The sequence below is a fragment of the Microplitis mediator genome, chromosome 1 (assembly GCF_029852145.1).
Source record: "Microplitis mediator isolate UGA2020A chromosome 1, iyMicMedi2.1, whole genome shotgun sequence".
NCBI classification, from domain to species: Eukaryota; Metazoa; Arthropoda; class Insecta; order Hymenoptera; family Braconidae; genus Microplitis; species Microplitis mediator.
Genome location: NC_079969.1, coordinates 16,354,976 through 16,371,916, shown reverse-complemented (window position 1 = coordinate 16,371,916; position 16,941 = coordinate 16,354,976). Strand labels below are relative to the sequence as shown.

Below are 16,941 nucleotides of genomic sequence, written 5' to 3'. Positions count from 1 at the left end.
TAAATAATTTGTGCTACTGTTTAATCCTATATTGCAATTACATAATGTAAATAACAAATATGATATAATTTAAAAATAGTGTAAAATAAAGAAAAAGAAAAATTTTGGTCTACGATTTTTTTCAGTCACGAAACGACACATACGTTTAATGTCAATTGACAGTATATTGGATTTTATTTTGTTAATGTTATATTCTACATTGTCGTTCTCAGTTTAGAAAACCGATAAACTCCAAGTTGTTTAGAAAACTTTTTTCATGATGGTCACATTTCTGGAAAACCTGAAAAACCTGAAAATGTCAGAGTTTTCATCACAAAGTTGGAAAAATTTTTACTATGTAAAACGATTTGCAATGTTAATGCCCATAAGAAGGGCGATTCAAAAGTATTCAAAGTATTTAAAAGTATTGAAAATTTTATTTTTCTAATTGTTTTAAATCGCTTCTTTAAATTCGGGAAAACAGTTAGAATTAAAAAGGCTACTAGAAAATAAAACAGTCAGTAGAAATCAAACAAGAATTGGTCCAGAATCGTGACCAAGATTATAGATCAAGACTTGAGCCAGACTGTGGTCAGATTTTTTCAAGAATTTGATCAGAAATCTGGGGCCATCTATTGCTAAACTTTGGGGCTATCCTATACAGTAGAGGTTCTCATTCTACATTAGTTTCATTTACAATACGGTAGTCAAGAAGTGAGTTCTCTGTAGAAAATGAATCATTTTTTTAAAAGTACGAGTGACAGCTTATTGAATTCGTCATTAAATTTGACAAGACGTTTTTTTTTACAAATAAAAATAGCAATTTTTATCAGTCAAAATCAAATAGAAAAAACGAGAGACTCTGATTATTAGCAATAACTTAAAAATTAATAGAGGAAGCGTAAAATTAAAAAACGATTATTAAAGAAGTAATTTTCTATAAAATTGTCACAACTTCCAGAATTCTATTCCCATTATTTATAATTTTAATTATTCATCTTAATCTATTAAAAAAACTTCCGAAATTTTTTAAGTGCTAGAAAATTCTGGAAATCAATTTTTCTAGGCATTACTACAAACTCAATGCATAATTGTAAAAAAATAACATTTTTAAACTTGTTGACTAGATTATAAATGAGCGAACCACTGCAATACTATACTTTTCACATTCAAGTGGAAAGGAGGGAAATAGGTGCGCGCTCATCGTCTTTTGCGTTTCTTGCGCAAGTCTATATCAAGACTCTGGGCCAAGAATCTGATCAAATCCTGGTCACAGACTGGCCCAAGTCTGCCGCCAGTCTGGATAAAGAATCTTGATCAAGTGTCTTGGTCAAAAATTGTCCAATTCTTTACAAAGTACTTCTCCAAGCATCGTGCCAAAGAATCTTTCCCAATCTTCAAGCTATTGACAAGTGAAAAAACCAAAATCGTTAAACGTATACATAAGTATTCAACTAATAAGTTTCACTACATTTATTATTCGCGTACTTCAGTTATATTTTATTAATATACTATAAAATGTTCTCATTTATGAAATTAATTCTAGTGAAAATGAAAAATTCCCGATGCTATAAATTTTTGCTATAAAAAATTACTCACCCGATGCTATGAATGTGTATGAGCCTTCGTATGTTTATATCTGTACCATACATGTAGATGTAAGAGCACATGCGTGTAGTTTACTTTTCAAAAGCGAAGTAGCATTCGACTAGTCGGAATGTCCGCGAAATTTTCGCTCCTCCGTAGACTAGCTGTCCGAGTTAATGGAATCCGACTGTATATATAATTGGATATAATCATATATAAATGTATATAATTATATCTAATAAGGCATAGTTTTATATAAGTAGACATGGCTTTCGAAACAATGAAAAAAAATGAAAAAAGAAATAGGTAGATGTTCTTTTATGGTCTTTTAATGTCAATTTACATTTGAATAATTAGCTTAGTTATTGTTACGATTGATTAGATTTTTGGGATAAATTCATAGACATTCCCAGTGAAAACGGGAATTAAATTTTTATCGACAAAAGGAGCAATTCGTTAATAATAATTATGATTATTGACCATTACGACATGTAACTGTAATACTAGAAATTAATTTTAAAATTTAATTATTTTTATTATTTCAAAGTTTATCTGAGAAAAAATGACTAGATCTGGTAATATATAACTATACAAATCTTGTATAATTATTTATAAACATATAATATATATAGTTGGATCCTGCCAATATTTTGATCTAGTTACATGCAAACGTTCAGATATAATTATATAGAACTTCAGATCATACCATTTTTTCTCGGGTTATAATTTTTTTCGACTCATCCCTAGTGGATCCAAATCACGGTAAAATACCGTAAATTGCGAATTACCGTAATTTACGGTATTCGGAAAAATTGCGGTAAAATAGGTATTTTACTGTAAGTTATGGTATTTGGCAGTAACTTACGGTTGTTTACCGTTAAGTTTAATAGATAATTTACCATTGCAAGAGCTATAATCAATTGAGGACCTAGGAGTAATATTTGATAATCAACTTTCCTCTAAGACTCATATAAATATGGTGATATCTAAAGCGAATCGGGTTATGGGATGCATTTTAAGAGCAGGAAAAATTTTCTCATAAATGGTCACCTTGAAATTGCTGTTCATCTCACTAGTGAGACCAACATTAGAGTATGGTATACTAATATGGTATCTCTACCAAAAATATCAAATAAATAGACTTGAGGCTTTTCAGCGTAAATTGATAAAATTTACTGTATATCTACTCAAGATGAATGGGATTGCAACAAACGTGGTAGATCAATACACTTCACTGAATATATGGAGATTACAAACGCGACATTCGTATTACCAGCTTTGTTGTTTCTTTAAAATTATTAATAGTTATTTTGTAACTCCGGACTTATTAAGACAAACAGAACTGAATGTCCCGAAATTTGGCTTGAGGAATAGCCGCCTAGTCCATATACCCACTACGAAAAAGCTATTCATTAAAAATAGCCCATGGATAAGGTTTCTTGATGCAGTCAACAATTACTCTGGTAAAATAGAATTCTTTGGAGGTAAAATGGACGAATTCAAAAAGTCAACATATGATTTATTTAAATATTAATTAAAATTAAATTTTTATCTTTGTGAGCATCTATCTTGCGTATCAAATAATCTAATTAAAATTTTATATTATATTGTAAATTGCAGAAATGCGTTATAAATAAATAAATAAGTGAAGTATTTCTGTCTTAAAGTGAAAATACGGTATTTTGGCGCAAATTATCATGAAATGCGGCAAAGTTGCAGTAAAAGTCGGTAATTTACCGTAATTCGGATCCATTGGCGATTTATTTAACTTTCAAGGCTTTGAATGTACACCTACAGCTACAAACATTAATCTATCGCACCAAATACAAAATAAATAACATCCTATAGCAAACTACTAACTATAAAATTTAGTAAACAAATAATTCGGGAAAATGAATTTCATATGCAGGTGTTTGATTCAGTTTGGTATCAACTGTTTGAATATTCTGTTGAGATGAATTTCTTGGCTCCATTGTTAATGAATTAAATATATCAGATAGTTTACTCTGCAATACGTCGTGCTAAAAGTATAATAAAATATATTTAAAATTTATTCGTGTTTGAAATACTATGAACTCGATTATAAAGTATTTACTTGAGGTTGAGTTTTTATAATCAGATCTTGGAAGGTGGCGTTTCTGAAATATTCTGATAGTTGTACTCTTTTTTCTTCATCTTCATTCTGATTGTTGTTAGATTCAGTTAATATTTTCTTCATACTTTCAAAAGTTAACTCTTCGACAACTAACTTCTAAATTAAAAAAAAAAAAAATCATTACATGACTGAAATCAATGAAAATTAAAAATAACCATAACTCACTTTCTGCATTCCTGGTGATGATCCTCCGCTATCTAACTCTACACTACCAGTATTAATGTCTGTAATTGAAGTGCGTCCAGCAGTGTCGACCCAAGAATGACGATGTTGCAGCGAACTGCTATTGTATTTTGAACCTTGCTGTAACTTTCCGATGTCGAAACCGGCTATTTTCAAGTACTCGGTAACTATACTTTGGTCAATTAGCATAGAACTCGAAAATTTGCTCGGCAAATCATTATCGTAATGTGATTTTAACGGTGGCAACAAATACGCCCCTTCTTTTTCACGAGCCTTAATAATCTATTCAAAAGTAATTGAAATTAATAGTTTTTTAATCAAATTAAATACAATGTAGTAAGTACCCTGGCAGAACCGAATTACCGTAATTTGTCATAATTCACGATATTCGGAAGAATTATAGTATTTTACGGCAAGAGTACAGTTTTTTACCGTAAATTTACAACGAGGGCCCGGTAATTTACCGTAACATTGCAGTAAGTCTGCCGTATTTTATCGTCAAGTAGATTATCGTACCGTAAAAACAAAGATAATACGGTGCTTACGGTAAAAATTCTACGAATTACAGTAAAATACCGCAAATTACCTCAAAATGTTTACGGTATTCGGAAGAATTGTGGTATTTTACGGCAAGAGTACGGTATTTTTACCGTAAATTTACAATGAGGGCCCGGTAATTTACCGTAAATTGCGGCAAAAAGCGGTAAATTACGGTAATTTAAATCCGCCAAGGCAAAGTATATTTATTCTAGCACTTACTTTTTCACTATAATCAATGAGAAGACTTAAGTTACAAACATGAGAAATAAGAATCAATAGACTCACAACAATCGCATGTAAGTTCAATTTCAATGTTATACTGAGCTGACTATTGGTTAAAGCGAGATCTTGAAGACTCAAAATAAGTCTTAACTGTTCCAGAACAGTTTCTTCAGAAGCCAATTCAACGATAAGAAGAGCCAATGTTGTGTATATTGCTTCAATGTTTTCGACGGTATTGCTAGAAAGCTCTATTGATTCATAGAGTGTTAAATATATTTCGGGGCCATGTTTTCGAATGAATATTACATCTGGACGAGATGATTTGTTAACAAGAAGATCAAGGTCCGATATATTGACTGTCGGCTTTGTGAGCTTATTAATATTATGATGCCTGTCAATTAATGTATGGAAAATTTTTTGCACTAAAAGCCTCATCTCAGAGTCGGCTACGAGAGACATTCGTAATAAAGGCTCCAAAAAACTTGGTGGGAATGTTGTATTCAAGTGAATAGTTTGATACTTCGTACCAACCTGAAAATATATGTCAATACAATATAGATTATATCAAAAGTATCACAGTTTCGATACTTATTGTTACGTAATTACCTTCAACAAAGATTTTAAAAGTATACTTTGTAATAACACGTCTCCTTTTCCAACAGTAATGAAACGATCAGGTTGACTGCAAGGTACTTTACTCATAATAAACATCATTATCTCAATTTTTTGATAATCTGGAAGATGATTAGCAAATTCTCCCAAAGCGTTAATTAGAGCTTCTTGATAGAGCTGCTCATCATTACTAGAATACTGGTTTCTTGTTACACTGATACGCAAATGAGAAAGCAAAGAATTTATAATCTCCAACACGGATGGCCCCACACTCTCTCCCGCGGCGATAGCAATTATTTTTGACAGTGTGTCTGCAATACTTGTTCGAATTTTCGGTGAAGATTTTGAATTATCATCAAGATGAGTCATCAAAGCTTCGACAACGGTGTAAGAATATTGTGACTAGAAAATAAATATACTAGTATTGAAGTGCTAAAATTTAATTATAATTAATGATGTATAAGTAATTCATACTTGAATAGAAAACATAATTATTCTGAATGTATGTATTGCGAAATAATTGGGAACCCATAATTGATGATTGTCTAAGTGTCGTAACACAGGTCGAATAACACAACGTATGTGACCAAAAGATGCCCGACCGACAAGTTCACGCATACATGTTTCAGCGAATTGAGGAGGATCAGACCTTTCTTCTGTCGGACTATCTACTGTTGCATTTTCTTTGTCTGCATACCTTACAAACATGAATAGATTTAGAACTTGAAAAAAATTAAACATTTTATGATAAATGAATTAACCTTTATATATATATATATATATATATAAATATAAATTGAGTGGTTCCAAAAAATATTTTTTCTTTCCGATAAGAAAATTGAAACTTTTCAACAAAAAGAGAAATTATTTTCTTATATGATCTCAAAAGTAAGTTTACTCTCTTAAAATGAATCAGTAAAAAATTCTGCATATCAGTGAATATTCACTGCACGAATAGTCCCACGTATATCACTAATTCAATCAGTGATGTACTTGGGACTGATTTGCAGTGAATATTCACTGATTTGCAGAACTTTTTATTGATTCATTTTAAGAGAGTAAAGTATAAAAAAAAAATTCGCCCGAAACATCGGGTTGAAATCCCAATTTTACTAAGAGCCCAGCGTATATTTATTTTCCTATAAAAGTTACATGCTAAAAAAAAATATTTTTGTTCTTAAAATACAAAGGTGTTGAAAAAAATTTGTTTGAAAATCAAAATAAATAGACTTGTAAAAAATGAAATTCTTTACAAAAAATCTCTGGTGTTGTTTTCGTATATTCTACAGAAAATAAGTTATTAAGCTTTAAAATATAGTAAATTGTATTGTTACATATGATTATCATATTAAACAGTTTCTTAAACAAAAATTTAGGTTTTTCCATTAAAATATAAAATCTTTTCTATCTTCCATTTTAATGTCAAGCTCTTTAAAAAAGTAGTGTTCTGATCGATTTCAAGAGCTTGACATTTAAATGAAAATTATTAGAAAATATTGTAGAATTTGGAAAAACTTTATAAAAAATATTCTACAAAAAATATCCTCTGACATTTTGTGATAAGTCTGATAGTTTCGCTGGAAAAGTAAAAAAATCTCGAACTTTACTATAACTTGACTTCAAACTCCAATAACTTTTGAACAGATGAATTTATCAAAAATTCCCTTTGAAAACATATCCTGAGATCTGTACAATGAGCCATTGCCAACGTATAAAAGTCCAAACTTAAATTTTTTTTTTCATGTTATTTCACACGGAAAGATTGGAACCCGACTGTTCTGCACCCGACTCAGTACAATATTGGAAGAAAATGCTCGATTGTGGTGGAGCGCCACACTGATTACTGTGCGGAACCTGACTGAGTGATATGCGCACACGACTCAGTCAGGTTCCGCACAGTAATCAGTGTGGTGCTGCACCACAATCGAGCATTTTCTTCTAGCAACTGTTTTTGGCTCAAAAACAGTTGAGTTTTCGGGTTTGCCCGCCAGGTAAACTGTTTTTCGAAAATTTTCAGAATAGTTAGCATCCTAGCACTAAAGGCAGATGGGCGGGCGGAATTGATTTTCCTATTTTACAGAAAAGATGCACTTAATCGATATATAGGTTCCTCTTCTATTTAAAAAGATTACATACAGGAAATCCCTTTGTTCGATCGACGCACACAGAAACTATTTTTGTTTGAAGTACTATCGGTGTCATACTAATGTCGGTCCATGTTAGCCACATTACGGAAATTGGAATAATAAAAATGCAAAAATTCTAATGGCCATAGGAGAATTGACAACGATTGTCGCAAATTACGGTAAACATTGTAAATTTTACTATGGCCATAGTAATTTTTGCAATACGTTTATTTTAATCTCCGTCAGGTGGCCAATATGGTTCGGTTTTACTATGACACCATAGCATTTAAAACGAGAATAATTTCTCCATGTACTGTTTGCCAGCTATTGGATCTTATTTGTACTTCCAAAATAATTAAAATAACGGAAATTACTTTACCTTGAACTTTGCATATTATACAAAAGTGATGGAACAATCTTGTCCATGTGTACAGATTCCCAAATATTTTCTACTAGGTCATCAGAAAGAGTTTTTCTCACGACACCCTGTAGGCCTTGTATTCCGGCAAGCCGAATTTGCTTACGAACGTCATGGTTGTCATTGTTGGCGTGGCACATTGCTGAGTATTTTGATACAAAGAAATCATAACGTGTGTGATAAGATGGCGTGTCTTCTTCGATGTTGGCAAAGCGGACAAACTGGCGGAGGAAAGGATTTTGTTCAACTAAATTAAATAATTCAATAATTTAGATTTTTAGTTGACAAATAATTCATGAATAAAACTATGGAAGCAATATATAGAAACGTAGGACTTATATTTTAGAATTGAAAAATAAAATTCGGTAAGGAAAAAATTAATAAAATTTACCGATTGTGTGGCTAAAATTTGTAATTGAGGATCTGTAGACTCTAAAAGCTTCTGAATCATTTTCAAAAAACTTTCAACAAAAAGATTCAAAGTTTGAGCATGACAAGCAAGTAGTAGCTGATCCATTGCTTCCATGGCAATAACAACGAATCCATTTCGTCGTCTATAAATATCTCTTGAAGCACGTTGAAATAAGTACTCTCCAATTCTATCTAGTTTTTCTGGGCTACTTAACGAGTAAAAAGTTAATTTTTCCATATTATTTTTGACTAGCCCATCCTAAAAAAATGCAAAATCGGAAAAGGTCAGAAATATACCCATATAACAATCTTGTTCAAAGCTTGGGCAAGCCTGGTTTCAAGTTCAATAGACGTTAGTCTTTTCCTATCTATGCGTCTTGCTGAAGATACTTGTGGCTAGATTTCAATGGCAAGTCTAGTGCAAGCCTTTCACAAGAAATTCGTGACAGACTATAATTCTGGAGGAAGACTACAGTTGAAAATAGTTGCGCATAGCTTGCTCAAGATCGGCTCAAGGCTCAAAATTGACTTTAAGTCTTGAGCAGATCTTGAGCAAGCCTTGCGTAACTTCCTGCCGCAAGTTACTAGTGCAAGAAATGCCTCAGGAGCTTTTCAACTGCACGGTATTTAAGATATCTTCAATATTCTTGTGTACAATGCCTTGAGCAAGTCATGCACGAGTCTTGATGATGATTTCTTGCTACATGATCTTGCGCAAGACCCATACGTAGAAAAAGACATTAGTGAACAGGGGTTTTGCTCAAGGCACTGGCACCAGAATCTTGCCCAAGCAACTGTTACTTGGGATTGAATAAAGTTAAAATGATTACCTGAGGATTAACTGGAAAAATATTATCAACAAGTCTTTTATATCTCGGCCTCAAAGCTGAACAACACCAACAACAACCTAATAAATAGAAAAAAGTCTTAAAAATTTTTAACATCATTGTTACATCCTGTTGGAGTTTTGGCGCTGGCGTAATTTGGCGATTGATTTAACAAGTGGACATATAGTCAATTTATATGAATCGTTTATTTGAGAAACTCCATAAGTCATGTTTTTTACGAAATTGGGTTATTTGCATTTTTGGGTTCTTTGGATGTCCCTCCATAGAAATCAATCAAAATATACATCAAATCAGCGTTTTAAAAAAAAATTAACGGGGTGACAGCAATTTCATTTAATTGAGAAACCCCATACCCATACAAAGTCGCCGTTAATGGAAAAAATGCCGTAGATCGGCTGATGTCTGACTGCCGTCACTCCGCCAAGCATTGGCATTTAGTAATGGCCCAAACCTGGTTAATTACCAGCAGCCGTTTAATTTTTTAAACGACGCTGCCGATGGCTGGCCAATGAATGGCTACTTATGACTGGCCGATTATCGTTTCCCAACGTTGGGTCACTGTTCGTGAATCAGTGGGCCATGATTGATTCTTGTTGAATGAAAAAATCCAATAATCAATTATTAATTATACAAATAACTTATTATTATAGTTATCTTTAATTAATAATTCTTTATTTTTGATTTAAACTAATTTTTCATTAAGACGCGTTTTCATTTATTTCTCTATTCGCACTCAAGTGGATGAACGGTACTATCTTTGTTGCACTTGTACAGTAAATGGAAACTTTGTCCAAGCTTTTCTCGTAAACAAATGGAAGTTGTCAAAAAATTGAAGTGCACTTCGCTAGTTCATAGAGTAAAGCATCGGGTCTGTGTGTTTATTTAGCGTTTAGGGTTTTTATCTCAGAGAAAAGCTTGGACAAAATTATCTGAAAACGGTTCTTAATAATATATTTTAATTTTCCGATTAAAGTTTTTTACAACTAATAATTAAAATATTTTTTTGTTCGTTATTATTTGCAATCAACAACGGCAATTTTATAACTTATTTATAAAAATTAATTTACTTAAAAAAATAAGTCATAAATTTTCATAATAAATGTCATTTTGGATAATAGTAGTAGAGCGAAATAATTCAACTAGGTCCTTGATAACTAATCAATTAAATTAAAGAAGTATTCTTTTTTAAAATTATGTGATTATAATAAAAATAGTACGAAATAATTTTTTTTCCTCTTTCTAAATAATCGAAAATATTTAATAAATTTCTCTTTATATTTCATAAAACCGAATGGTTGAAGTAGACTGAATAAGTAGATCATATAAAAGAATCAGCTCAACATTAGTAGGTTCGTCCAGTAGCCAATGTTCAGACCCAGCAATCAGAAGGACGGCAGATTGCGCCCAGAGCCCAGCAGAATTTTCACCGAGTTTTTTTCACATCATTTACCTCACTTGAATAGTTTAAACGTTAATAATCGTGAATTCTACTAGGATAATAAAAATAAAAATTTTTTTAAATTAAATTTATTTGCTTGCTTGGCCGATTGCTGGCTGCCATTAATCGGCCGATAGTTGATCGCCATTGATGGGCCGACGTTATCATTTGTATATTCAGCCGTTCATGGGCCATTAAAAGTTCCTATTGACTGGCCGTTAATCATTATACTTCGCCCAGCGATGGGCCATCCAAGGGCCGGTTTCCAAACTTTGTATGGGTAAGCCAATGACTCAAATAAACATATGCAGTTTTAGTTTTACAAAAATAATTTTTTTTTTTTTTCTATTCAAAATTCGCGCTTTTTTGGGAAATTAATTTCAAATGTTGTTTTATTGTTGACTGTTATATGACTAATTAAAATGTTTAAATTAATTATAATTTTTTGTAATTTCTGAGTTTCAGAGTTCGAATACACATTTAATACTTCATTTTATCAGTGTAATAAATGATCTGAGTGGAAACATTAAAAAAAAACAATGATTTTATAACTTTTTTTTCCGTTTGGTTAAGAAACCCCATAAGTCAATCAACTTTAAGTAATTTTTTTAAGTAGTTTCATTTAAAAAATTAAATTTTTCTTGTTGGAATCTTTTTCAGAAACGCTAACATTATTGTATTCAATTATTTATTTATTATTTTACTGTCAAGTTTCTCCAAAAAAATGTTTTTTGTGTTTCCTGCAAAATTTTGTTTTCTTGACTTATGGGGTTTCTCAAATAAACGATTTATATATAATTATGATAACAATTATAAATGGGTGAAACAGATCAACTTTCGTCCCGCTGTGCAAAACGAAGTTGCCGCTTTCCGCCTCCGCCGAGGAGAAAAATAGTATACACTCCTCGGGAAGTAAAGAAGAAAGCATCAGATCAGATGTTTGTTACAATTACATGTGATCTGAGACATTTCTTTCTTTACTTCCCTAGGTGTGTAATAAACTATTTTCTCAAATAATGTTACATTATTATATTGTATCTAAATTATTCTGTAAAATTTAATGAGATTCACGCACTCCCACAGTATGACGTTCACTAAAAAGTAGCCATTATGTAGAATTATACATAATTATATGAAAATAAATTTAGTTATGTATGATTAGTATATCTATGTATTTAAATATCAATGCATCTAAAAAGTGTGATATGATTAAACATACTCATATATATTTTATAAGATTCAAGATAATTTTATGTGATTGTATCTGATTATATGTTGTAACAAAAATGAAACTTAATCTGAAGCATCAGAACAGTAGAAATCACATGCATTCTTTTCTTATTCAGCAAGATTTTAATTTCGGTGTTATAATCTTTATTTCAAGTGTGTTATTATTTTAATGTTAGTTATTTATTAATTACTAGTTATGCATTTATTACATTTGATGTCAAAAGTAGGATGTACAATTTTTTTTTTCTATTTCCGTGAATAACTAAATTTTTATCATTATTGTACAATTAAATATTGTTTGCAACTCAAAATTTTAAATCGTTTTATGTATCTTTTAATCCTAATTATATATGATATGATCCACGAAATATTATTTCATTTTTTTGAAACCTTTTCTACTTTTGGAAATCTAAAGGACTCACTTTGCTAGCATTTAAAAAAATCCAAGCTCAAACACGTTGACCACAGACTTTTGAAACTGAGATTCTGACTTTTCCAGGCATTCCAGTAAATAATTTCAAAAATCCCTGATCATATGTAGTTATATTAAATCCTTGGAAATAGTTATTTAATTCAAAATAAAATAGTATAAGTCGGTTCAATAAATAATCAATCATTGTCGTTAAATGAAACTTTATTTTATTGTGTCAATGTTCATAAGTTTTTTTTTAATCATTAAATAGGTAATTTTTTATTTTTTATCTAGGTTTTTATATAACTTACTCTATAATAAAATATAAATAAATTTTTCAATTTCAATGAGTGTGAATGTAGCAGACATCAGACAATTTATAAATTTGAAATAAATATTTAATGAATTAAAATAATGAAATTAAAAAAAATGCGCTTACGGATTTCGCATTTATTTAAATATGCATTTTTTAATTATAGCCTTACTTACATTTTATTCGTTTATTCTAAAATTTAAAAAATTGATAATTGTCAGCTACATTCACACTCATTATTTTCACTAGAATAAATTTCATAAACACGAACGTTTTATAGAATATTAATCAAGTAAGGTAAGGGACCCAGTTTCTGACCTTTCTAGTGCCGGTTGGGGTTATACTATAATAATTAAAGTAAGATTTAATTTAATGAGAAAAATAACAAGTCTATCGACTAGTTTATTATTTGCCAAATAAAGTCATGCGCGTAAGATAATTATTTCAATTGAATTAATAATTTAAATTGACGTTTTAGAAATTGACATTCAGAGACTTAGTTTCTGACCCTTAGAATTTTTCAGGTCACAGCTTCTGACCCTCACAGTGGCCTAGTTTCTGACCCTTAAATTACACAAACCATGATTAGGTTCTGAAGTGCTTACCAAGTTTCAATGAACTAAAACTATTTTTTAGATAAATGAATTAAATATTTATTATAACAAAAACATAATTTTTCAATATTTAAAATATAAATAACTAAAGTCACTTTAGCTAGCGCTCGTTCTCATTATTTTTCATCGTAGTTCGTTGTCTTTTTTTTTAAACTCGAATAAAAAAACAATAAAAAAATTAATTTTGTACTACCGAAATTGACATTATTTTTACAATAATTTTATCACTCCGAGAATATGTACTTTCAAGATCTAATTATGATCTTCTATTTTTAAAAATGAATATTAAATGTTAATTTATCACTGTATTATGAATAATAGTAGAAAATAATTTAAGAAAATTAAAAATATTGCTATTTTTAAATTTTATAGACATGTAATTAAACAGATAACCTCGCTCACAGTAAGTTATAATTTTAGGGTCAACAACTCCACCTTACCTTTAAAATTGAGCCTAGTTATTGGTCCTCAATTTTCAACAACAAAACTCATTTTAATATGTTTTAAAAATTCATTAAAATAAATTTTAATTAAATATCGATCTACCCATCTATTGTTAGTTAAATTTTTTTATTTACATGATAATTAAGGCAGATTCAATCGTCGTACCTCCTAACGTAAACTGTTTAGACTCTACTTAAAAAATGGCTTCCTCAGCCGCTTATGGCTAAAATATTTGTTTTTATCCAGTTAATATTTTCTATGTTTTTTAAATTGCCATTAATTAGGCTCAGAATAAATTACAATGAATTTAAAAAAATTTGATTTTTTTTTTTAAGTTATAGTTTTTTACGTAAGTAAGAAAAAAGTTGAAAAGGTCAGAAACTGGGCCAGGGTCAATAACTGGGTCTTCTATCTTACGCGAGTAATAAATATAGTGAAATTTATTAGTTCAATACTTATGTATACTTTTAATGTTTTTTGGTTTTTTAACTTGTCAATACGCATGTCAATAGCTTGAAGATCCTGACGATTGGTTTCTACCACGACTTTCTTTTCTAACAGCCTTTTTAATTTTAACTATTTCATTTTTTCGCTATTGGAATCAATTTCTACTCATTTTTTTTTTCAAAATGGTATTACAATTGCATTCGCGCCGCGCCACTTTTTGAAAATTTTTGACAGAAAAAAAAATTTATCGGATTTTTTCAGTAAAAAAAAAAAGTAAAAATTTGTCCAGCTTTGTGACGAAATTCTGTGACTCTTCCCTGTATATTCATGATTCCCTGACATTTCCAGGTTTTTCAAAAATTTGCCACCATATCCAATCTATAGAACAGCGATTTTTCGCAAACCCTCAAGTCATTTATTTGACAAGTGTTTTATCACTATTGGTACACTCATTGAGCTTAATCGTAATAAATTTAAAAAAATTTTCTTTTGCATAATTAGATAAATTTTTTTTATGAAATAATTGTCATGTGTATAGATTTATGAAATCGAAAGCAGTCGCGTAGAATTGCAAGGAACAATAAAACACTTTCAGTCGAATAAAAAATTAAAAAGTAGCCAATTCGTCACAAAACATCAATATTCGAACGTAGTATAATTTATTATATCTATATAAACGATCGTCAAACATTCACTTATAATTATGTAACTGTATTGTATGATTAAGATAACATAATAGATACAAAAAATTACCTAGCATAATTAGAAGATGGCAACCAAATTTAATAATAAATTTATTATTTACTATAAATTAACTAGCAAACAATCAGAGTTGAAATAATTGCACTTGTCCTCGAGTTAGGACTTGATAGTTATAATAGTTTATTTATAGTATTATATAGACTTCCCACAGCTGACAAAGTGTTCACAAGTTACTTTTACGAAAAGCTGAAATACCGATACGACTAACGAATCGTAAAGAAATATTTATTAACAACATGACAACACACAACACACAGTGACAGTGGCCATGTGAATTAGATATGTATATATGTATATAGGCTTGCAGGCAAAATCCCCACATCACATTCTGACCAGTGTTTATTTCGCCTAAATACGTTTCCATGAAGCAACAAAATGCCCAAATCACAAATAGCCAAAGTGACAAAATGTTGAAGTCACAAAATGCAAATGTTTCAATACGTTGGAATAAAAACACGCCCAAGTAACAATTCGACCAATTGAAAAAATGTCAAAGTTAAAAAATCCTAAAATCATACATCGCAGAATTCACGATTCGTCCAAGTGACAATTCGTCAAAATTATAAAATGCCCAGAAAAAAAAAGGAGGATAACTTTAGTCAATAATCTAGAATTCTACAGTAAAATTAGTATTATCTTAACAGTAACCAGATAATAGATAAAAAAAATCAGCGGTAAATTTAAAAACAAGATAATTGTATATCATTATAATAAATAGTACTTTTTGGAATTGAACAAGAAGTAAATTTATTATCTTTCATATTTAATAAAAAATAAATAAATTAAAACTTTATGGCAATTTAAGTAAAAATAATTATTAAAAAAACAAAAAAAAATTTTCTTTGACATTTGAAACGAATTACTTAAAGTAATTACCTAGTCCAAATAAGACATTAATATAGAATATACATATAATTACAACTTGACTAATTTCTATACATTATTTTTACGTACATGTAAATTTTCAAGTCATAAATATATCGTTAAAATTATTTTTTTATTGTTCGTAAATCAATCAATTTTAAAAAATATTAATTTTAAAGATAACTATCATTTAAAAAACTATATTATGAACTAAAAATTATTTTATTTTATATATGATTAATTTTCAAATAGTTGAAATTTCGCAAGTATCAAAAACTAATTAAGATTGTTACAAAAAAATTTGAACCGTATTCTACACATTTTTTAGATTAGAGTCAAACTTCAAATCTTTATTAAAAAATACACTGTTAACCATTTTTTCGATGTTCTAAAATAATTATTATAAATTTACCTATGTGATTAATAAAGATTTGAAGTTTGACTCTGTAAATTGTAATATATAGAAATTAGTCAAGTTGTAGCCCGCGAAAACTAGGGAACAAATTACAATAATAAAGTACGAATGATTGTAAGAATGCTAAATTAGTTATGAATGACATCAATCAATGTAAATAAGTAAATAAACTAAGAATAAGAAAAAAAAATTTGGAAAATCCAAAAGTGCACGCCTCGAAAGCTCATGTTATGTTTTTTTTTTAAAGTTAAATTTCGAATAAAATTGAACATCCCGCTCTTTTCCCATAGAAATTTCCATGGTAAATATACGGTAATAAAAGTAAAAAAAAAATAAATAAGGAGAACATTCCTAATGCAAAATGGTGGCAGTGTGTGTTTGTTTACATGTAAGATTGCCGGTTTTAACCGTAATGATTGATTTTTAAAAAAACAAGAAGGCCTACAGTAGTGATTTTCGAAAGGAACCTTCTTTGCTTATTTCTGAAAATTTTGAAAAAAAATTAAGTAGTTTCGTCAAGTCGTTCTCGAGATATCCGTACCACGCCGTTTTTTTGAACCACAGACTAATGGACGTCCACGATAAATTTTTTTTAATGAACTTTTTTTTATATTAATACATATTAGACAAATTAAAAAAAGTATCAGGATTATTTATTAGTGTTTCAGCTTTATATTGATGTGCTTTTCATAATGTGTAAGAGTAATAGAAAAAAAAAAAAAATATATGCACTTTAATGAGTGGAAATCGTGTGACCTTGACAGGTCGGTTATAAAGTACAACCTCTCCGCTTCGCTTTCGAGGCATGCAATTGTAAAAAAATGGAAGTTATACAGTGAAATGCAAATAAAGATTATTATTATTATTATTATTATTATTATTATTATTATTATTATTATTATTATTATTATTATTATTATT

General features: G+C 29.7%; 1 protein-coding gene across 2 annotated transcripts; it reads right to left on the bottom strand.

The window, feature by feature from the left end:
• Window positions 1-28: 28 nt before the first annotated feature.
• LOC130671904 (protein EFR3 homolog cmp44E) lies at window positions 29-15,015 on the bottom strand. Of its 2 annotated transcripts, XM_057476067.1 has the most exons (11): window positions 14,733-15,015; window positions 9,064-9,140; window positions 8,214-8,492; window positions 7,784-8,043; window positions 5,753-5,975; window positions 5,273-5,680; window positions 4,664-5,197; window positions 3,887-4,186; window positions 3,662-3,817; window positions 1,579-3,587; window positions 29-289 (listed from the first exon to the last, which is right to left on the bottom strand). In XM_057476067.1, exons 1-10 carry the CDS (start codon window positions 14,737-14,739, stop codon window positions 3,435-3,437), a joined length of 2,397 nt encoding a protein of 798 aa, XP_057332050.1. In that variant the 5' UTR covers window positions 14,740-15,015; the 3' UTR covers window positions 29-289; window positions 1,579-3,434. The 2 variants fall into 2 exon arrangements, with proteins under 2 accessions (XP_057332050.1, XP_057332087.1); XM_057476104.1 differs by lacking the exons at window positions 9,064-9,140; window positions 14,733-15,015 and having other exon boundaries at window positions 7,784-8,069; window positions 8,214-8,352.
• Between the last annotated feature and the right edge of the window lie 1,926 nt (window positions 15,016-16,941).